The sequence below is a fragment of the Strongylocentrotus purpuratus genome, unplaced genomic scaffold (genome assembly GCF_000002235.5).
Source record: "Strongylocentrotus purpuratus isolate Spur 01 unplaced genomic scaffold, Spur_5.0 spur5_scaffold_2, whole genome shotgun sequence".
In the NCBI taxonomy this organism is placed as follows: Eukaryota; Metazoa; Echinodermata; class Echinoidea; order Camarodonta; family Strongylocentrotidae; genus Strongylocentrotus; species Strongylocentrotus purpuratus.
This window is the reverse complement of record NW_022145605.1, coordinates 20,378,513-20,386,773: the sequence shown is the minus strand read 5'-3', so window position 1 is coordinate 20,386,773 and position 8,261 is coordinate 20,378,513. Positions and strand designations below refer to the sequence as shown.

The 8,261-nt window shown below is 39.6% G+C and overlaps 1 protein-coding gene across 1 annotated transcript; it reads left to right on the top strand.

Annotated features, from left to right (window-relative positions):
- Positions 1 to 659: 659 nt before the first annotated feature.
- LOC115926727 (short-chain collagen C4-like) lies at positions 660 to 6,894 on the top strand. The gene is made up of 6 exons (XM_030991932.1): positions 660 to 886; positions 1,368 to 1,462; positions 3,185 to 3,437; positions 3,844 to 3,957; positions 4,497 to 4,658; positions 5,713 to 6,894. Exons 1-6 carry the CDS (start codon positions 784 to 786, stop codon positions 6,201 to 6,203), a joined length of 1,218 nt encoding a protein of 405 aa, XP_030847792.1. The 5' UTR covers positions 660 to 783; the 3' UTR covers positions 6,204 to 6,894.
- The last annotated feature ends 1,367 nt before the right edge of the window (positions 6,895 to 8,261 follow it).

Below are 8,261 nucleotides of genomic sequence, written 5' to 3'. Positions count from 1 at the left end.
CTTTAAAATGCTCCTGTTCAGACAGCTGGAGCCAAACAGAAATAGAAATAGAATCATACTTGACCTTGAGTTGTCAAACATTATTACACATGTTTAAAGTTTGCAAGTGAAAGGGTGACTGTCTGCATTTACTTATACACACCTATGCCCTTGCCCCTTTCACATTGGATGTCTAGCTAGCCTGTTCTGAGCTTTAGCTCAGCTCTGTTTATATTGGTTCCGGAGAAAAACTCACATAATATACAGCCCATTCGTTCTAACCAGGGTCATCCCCCTATTCTGACTCTTTATCATCCAGGATATTCCTGGTATTATCATCAGCCTCTTGGCGGGGTTATACGAGGGATGCCGAGCTATCCCGAGAGGGTTCCTCGAGTTCACAAAGGGTTGTGCAGCTCGGGTTCCTCCTTGGTACTAGCCTTTAAACAAGGCCACTTGTCTGATAGACGCCGAGCGACTAAAACGAGACTAATCGCGAAAACCCAAGTGAACGCGAGAGCGAGACGTTCCGTCACTCGGTCGCGCGTTCACTCCGGGTATCTAGACTCATCTCAGCCGCTTAGAGTCACGAGGCCTTGTCAAAAGGCTACCTTGGCACCAATTCGGCGAAAAGTGGGAGGGGCTAAAGTGTTATAAATACCGAAGCCAATCCGCTCCTCAGACACTCGAAGTCGGCACGCACTCATCTTCTCATCACAGATTGCAGAAAGTCTCCGATAGAGCTTCACTTTAGAAGAAATTGTTAAAACAATTCTCCCAGCTTCTATCAACTCACTTTTCAAGATGAAGCCGTTCTTTGTCATCACTCTAGTTCTATTTCCATGTCTGTGTCTTGTTGGAGTCACCCAGGCCGTTGCTGTTTTAAAGGAAGGAACGCAAGAGGAAGGTGAGGTTTTGGGGCAGGTTTTATTTCTTGCTACTCATCACTGTACAAATTCTACTATTGATGTCTTGTACACAATTGCCAAAATGGGGTAGATATCCTCTTAAATAACAACATCATTGGGGTTCATTTTGAATAGTGTTGTGGGGAATCTATTCCCAACCATGCACCGTCATCTTGGCAAGAGATAATAAACTTGATTTAATCGAAAACTTTGATCTACAAGATCATTGTCTGGTGTATGATTTTAAATATGTCTGTATTAATTGCGATTGGCTAATCGCAAGTTTCTAGTTAAGCAAGGGACATAATGAGAAAGTTTAATTAGTTTTTGAATAAAATATATTTTAGTCAGTTGCTTTTTATTGTTGATATAGTTGATATTAAGATACAGATTGTGATTCTACGTTTATGGAAATATTTCATTACCGGAAATTGTTTTTATTCTCTCTCTCTCTCTCTCTCTCTCTCTTCTCGCATGTAGCTTTTGACCCTGAAAACATTCTAGATTCAGGAAAACTGACCCAAACAGAAGAGGATAAAATCTCTGAAATTAGAAACCAAGTATTGTTCCTTCAGGTATGTACAACTATTAACAAGTATACACTTTTGCATTTCACATAATTTGTATGAAATCGCACTAAAGTTAATAGGCCACATGTGAAACGCGCACATACGCAAACGCGCGGGGGGGGGGGGGGGGGGAGGGGAGGGGGGGGGGGGGTACACCCCGATCGCCAATGTTCCATGTTGGACACGAGTTGTCATTCGATTGCGTAAGTAGCTAAACAACCATGTGAATGCAATGAGTATAGCGAATTCAATACGATGTGTTTACTGTTAATTCTGCATTAGTGGCTAAGTCCACTCCAAATTTGCAGAAAAAACAAGAGAAACAGAGGACACGAACATTGAGTAAAATCGGATAACTAATATGGAAGTTTTTATTCTTTTTTTAAAGTATGACCAACTATGAAACTTAAAAAATCACTACACTAAATGTCAATTTTGTTATTAGTTTGTGAGGTCATTGCCACTATTCATCGATTGCTTTATATATTTGTATCCCATTTACGTCCCTTTTTATCCCCCAAAACTTGATTTCCCCATGCCTTTACCCAGGTTATATGATTTGTATCACATTGTGTACATGGCATTTCACAAAATATTTTATGAACTTTAAAGTATTTATACCATTTCCTGAATATTGTATATTCATAATCATTGGTTTCTGTATAAATAGTTCATTTCACGATTTAACTAAAACAAGATTACTCTATATTATTGCATCCACACAAAAACATATTATTATCAATATAACTTGGTTGCTGGTGGGTGGAACTAAGATTTTTAGGGGGAAAATTGGAAATTTATATCATCAATATAAAGAAATCAATTGGTAAATAGTGAGGCAATGACGTCATAGACTCATGAGTGAGTTGCCAATTTATCTTGTGATTTTCAAAGTTTTTCCTGTCATTAAAAATTAATAACTTTCTTTTTAGTTATCCGATTTTGTTCAAACTTATTTTGATTGGTTTGGCCGATTTTTCTGCTTGTATTGAAATTAAGTTATTTCTGGAGTGAACCTGCCCTTAAAGTAGTTCCCACCTCATATGGCACCTAAACGATGCACGCCAGTCGCTACCCGCAGTCCGACCGTGTCTTAATGTTTAGGTCCTAAGTCAGTCGAGTTAGTTCACTATTGAATTCCTCAAACATCAAGAATCAACCTTTTAATCATTTGAAACGTGTTACATTTCAAAATGGAAATGGAAAATCAATTTCGTCAAGGAATGAATATCTTAATTTTAATTCACGACTCAATGGATAAGAATCTAAGTTTGCAAGATGGTTATAATGCATTATGATTTCATATGGGACAACTCTCTTTTTTGATTTTTTCAAGAACGTGTTACCTATATCATTTCTAACAGATTTGAGGGACTATTTTATTTAAAAAGGTGTAATTTTACAAATCTCTTATAGATCATCTTTTAGTCATCGTCTTTTTTTAAAAATAGTTGAATCTTCCAAATCTACTACTATTATTCTAAGGCGGTCAGAATGCGGTCAGAAGGCATCAGTACATTGAATGTGTTTTGGGCCAAAGTGCCCATATAGTCTACCGGCCAGATGTCGTTGGGTTGAAAGACATGTTTCACCAGATAACGGTTCACTGTCACATTTGAAGAGTAACTTAATTCCACTGTCTTAATCACAGAAAATAATATCGAGGGTACGTTTTAGTGATTTAAAAATAAATGTGTATCTTAATTTTTAAACCACACAATCATGTAGGAATCCGTTGCTGAGATCACCCGTTCCTTTTCAACTCTCGAGCTCGTGACGAAGAATCCATCAATGATGGCCAAGATTCACATTCCTGACTCTGTCGAGACCGATCCTGAGCTGGGAGAACCTGAAAAGACACGACGTCGAAGGGAACTCGACTCGCCATCGACTTTCCCGACATCGGTCCCATCATATGGCGCCCAGCAGCCTAGCCTGGGTCAGAACCCATTCGGACCCTACTCATGGCCTATGTATTCTGGTAAGAACAACAGGGTCCTTTTTCATAAAACTTGTAATCAATAACAGATTCTTCTACTTAATGACAAATTTCCTCTCAGCCTAACAAATGCAACAAATTCAGAAGTTTATAAAAGTTACTGTTATTTGTTATTCATAAGGTTTATATGAGAATGAAATTCCAGAGCCCTAGGTCAAAGTCCGCAAATATGAGACATCAATGCTCGAAACTACATATGTATGCGTCAACGAGAAGGGGGGGGGGGGGATACCAATAGAACGTTAAGACGTAGACCATTATCATCTACTTTGAGAATAATTTTCAGACAAATCTAATTTGCTTTAAATGTAGTATTATGCAGACATATTACTCAAGCCTCGCAGATCATTAAACTCAATTTGAAATAAATATGCTCTTTCTTCTTTAGGTCAATGTTTCCTGTGTCCTGCTGGTGTTCCTGGACAAAGGGGTCCTCTAGGGCCACAGGGGAATGCCGGAAGGGACGGGAGAGACGGACGGGATGCACCGACAGGTCCACAAGGTAGGTCTATAACGACATCTATCTGACACGATATGGCACGACATGCAGAGGTTGTAGAACATTCATAATTGTGATATTGTAATAATTCAAGCCGGAATGCATGGCTAGTGAAATAATAATTCAAGTTATAGGAAAACACTTCGGATACTGTAACTCCTGTGTCCTCTCTGGCCAGTTAAGCAATTAAGAGATACCATAACACTTTATTAGAAAATACTATATGGAGTCGCATAGTTGGGAGGTCAGTCGTATTTGTTTTGTTATCACATTCTTATGTAACAACAACCGCCGCTTCCAATAAAAGCCTACTTATTAAAGTGGAAACAACAAAATGTAATTAGTCATTGAAATGATGGTGAGAACATGAATGGGGCAAATTACACCCACATTAATTTGTCGTGTGTTAGGGTAAATTGAATTTACTACAAGGGATAATATCCCTTATATCACGAGTATAAGTTATAGATTCCGAACTTCTAGAATAAAGTTTATTTTTGTCCATTGATTCCAATAAAACTTCTGAATGTTTAACATTTTAGCTCAAGACACCCCCACTTCACCAAGTGACGAAACAAACCCAACTGAATCCCGCGATGATGCGGTAGTGCGTCCAGTAGGTAACATGACAAGTCTACCTGGTGTCATCTATACTCGCTGGGGCAACGATGTATGTCCCGAAGATGCAGAACTCATCTATTCAGGTTGGTACAGATGGGTAATATCACATAGAAAGAAAACGCTAAACATGGTTTTGACATGATCGCAAGAACTTTCTGAAAATCAACCACAGGCAATTTCAATAGTCTTATCCGTCTGTCACATTTGAATGTGGGAACACTTTAAAGTATTACAAACAGGATGGGACACACAATAGGGTATGAAATATTCTCGGGTTAATTTTTTGAAAATCTTTGCAAGGTACTTGTTTCGATGTGAGTGTATTCTACAATACATCTAATGTTGTGCATCAAAAAATTCTTCATCACCACGAACAAAACACGTGCCTTTAGTAGCCTCACTGGCTGAGACTTAAGTGCACAAGAATGGTTGGGTGTTAAGTGAATGCACAAAATATAGCAAATCCTCTGCGTTATTGTAATGTTTGACCCATTTCTTTACAGTATATTCAAGATATAAAAGAAATATGATAATGAATGTCAGGAAATAACAAAGAGATGATTATCAAACATTCACTAATGTTCGAATAGTACTAATTGGTATATTGCGCAACTAACCGTCCCAGGAGATGCTCAAGGGTCCTACAAGTATTACAATCGTACTGGCTTTGGCCCAGCTGCCCTGAAGCTCAAAGAAGCCTTTCAGGATTTTTTAAAAGAATTAATTCTTACCAGGTACCCATTTACTAGACCAAGGACGACAGTGCCGAATGTAGATTAATGTATTGCCAAAATCCTATTAATGACGATACTCGAACCGCAAACCATCTGATCCACATTCCGGTAACGTACCCGCTGTGCAGATGGTTTGGCAAATGAGCTATGTAGAGAGCTGTAGAGATGTCGTAGATTATGTCACCAGGCAGTATATCATTATGGTTCGCTGCCCCAGCCCCGTACTAATGTCCTTCGCCAAGATATTAATCTTCAGTTGCTACTCTCCACCCAGTATTCCTTTAATGTTCTCTGGAGTTTCCTTCAGTGGTTGGCATTGGTCCCACATCATGCTCAATTTCGATTCTGATGAATTTGTACTTAAGTGGGTTTACCTTTGTTTGTGTTACATTGCTTTATTCAGGTACTATTGGAGGTGCACACTACACTCATGCTGGTAGCGGCTCAAATCATCTCTGCATGCCGGAAGAGCCTATCTATGACGAAGTAGAAACTTCCCTACACGGTGAACGAGCCCTATTATACTCCTCTGAATACCAAGCCAGTACTTCTCCTTCACGCATGCAACCAATGCATGACCAGACTCCGACCTGTGCAGTCTGCAGGGCGCCCTCTGGCCGCACCAGCAAACTTATGATTCCTGCCCGCAACGTGTGTCCTTCTCAAGAGTGGCGTTTAGAGTACGCTGGTTATCTTATGGCAGAAAAATACGACCACAAGAGATCGGAATTTGTGTGTGTGGACCGAGAGATGGTTTCTAAAGCGGGTACCCACGGGAATCAGAATGGTGCGCTGTTGTACTTGACAGAAGTTCGGTGTCAAGTGGGTGATGGCTTGGATTGTGGACCCTACATCGATGGTTACGAAATTACTTGCGCCGTCTGTACTATCTGAAGTCCTATATAAATACTTCTTCATTTTGTATATAACTTGGCACAGTTTTCAGTTCTTGCCATGCTTTTAATATACCGTAATTCCATACACACAACGGGTCAAAACGTGTCTGATTAAATTAGCTTAGTTTGTAGACATGTCTCTGAATGTTGTATATCGCATACAATAGTCATGATGCAAATTGTATTAATTAATTTTTGCTAGCCTTGTCCTACCGAACAATATGTCTGATATTCGAATTCTGACTATTGAAATAAAATTATTTGCAACAGGTGAATAAGATATATTGCAACCATGGCACTTAACAAAGATTTGCGCATTAAATTTGATTACATTACGAATTTTTCTTTTGGCTAACTGTTTGGTATTTGGAAAATATTTAAGATCATGTTGTTTGACGTTACACATAACATATTGCATTAACGCCTGCGTGGTTCGATAGGGAAAATGTAGGCAAAACGGTTTGCCAGAGGTAGGATCGAACCCGGGGCCTCTCGCATGAGAGTCAAGAGCCTTTATCAATTTATATCACAGTGCTTTCACTATGTATATGGGTTCTGGTACTTTAAATAATAACAAGTAGTTATATTTCTGGTTTCTCTTATTCCCACGTATAGAAGAAGATCACATTTGCAGCTAAACGTTAAACAGATTTATCTTGAAATGTCCCGTTACAGCTCGAATAGATGTATATAAACATATATATATATATATATATATATATATATAATATATATATTACATATCCCTCTTTTGACGCCGTATGGTGTTGAATCTGATGTGTGCAGTGCTTTTAAAAATTTAATTTATCTATACGATTTACAGTGAGATTAAGTCAATTTTTCTTGTACTCTTTGGGCTTTACAATTTTCCCACAATAAACGATAGTTATTTGGTCTAATTTGTTCTTATGTACACTTTGCTCTTTTGTCCTTCGCCCTGTATTACGTGTATAGAGATGTCGTCCACTTCCCCTTCCTGGTGATTCATCCTATGAGGGAGAGAGAGAAGGTAAAGGGGAGAGAGAGAGAGAGAGAGAGAAGAGGGGAGGGAGAGAGAGGGATAGAGAACGTTAAGAAGAGAGAGATAGAGAGAGAGAGAAGGGGGAGGGAGAAAGAGAAGGGAAGGGAGAGAAAGTGAAAGAAAGAAATGAGAGAGACAGTAACAGGGGGAGGGGGAGGGAAAGAAGGAGGGGTAAAAGCTACTCTGAAAAGTATTTCTAGCTAACATTTAACCTTAATTTGTTTGGAGCTAGACGGGCCTTCTGGCTCCAAACATACGTCTATTTTTCCGAACATATTCTCATGCGACAATTGCTCCGGATATTTATCTCGTCAAAAATAACCGGTTAGGGTTAGGGTGAGGTAATTGTAGTGAACATCCCCAATCGCAGAGCAATTGTTGCTGTTTAGCAAACTATCAACCCTGTTTGAAACCCAACATAAACATTATAAACCGAAAGAGGGTTCTCAGACAAAATTATCCCACAGCGACATTTGCCCCGGTTTCTTCCGTCAAAGATGACCAGGTAGGGTAGGGTATTTGGTCCAGGGTTGAAGTTAAGAATTCCGTTTAAAAGTGAGCAATACCCCGCCCCCCCCCCATTCAGAGGTCGGAATGACCGCATGCGTGTTGCCATACGCGCCTGTATGGGACACCATTTTATAGAACCAAGTATGTTATAGTTGAGACTATCGGTTATTATAAATGCACAGCTTGCTTTAGAACAGAACAAAATAAACTAACCAAATTCACTTTGGTACAAATTCACTTTGCCGTACATTGATGGGGTCTCCCAACAACTCAAGCGCCGCCTAGAGAGCCATGGCATTCGAACGGTTTTCAGATCAGATACCACCCTACGTCAACAACTTACACGCCCCAAGGATCCAATTCCTCCACATAGACGGGACGGCATTGTGTACAACATCCCTTGTAAAGGATGTGATAGATCCTACATCGGTGAAACTGCCCGTCCGATAAAAGAAAGAATCACTGAGCATAAGAGGGACGTCAGACTCCGTCGAACTGACAACTCAGCCGTAGCCGAACATGCTT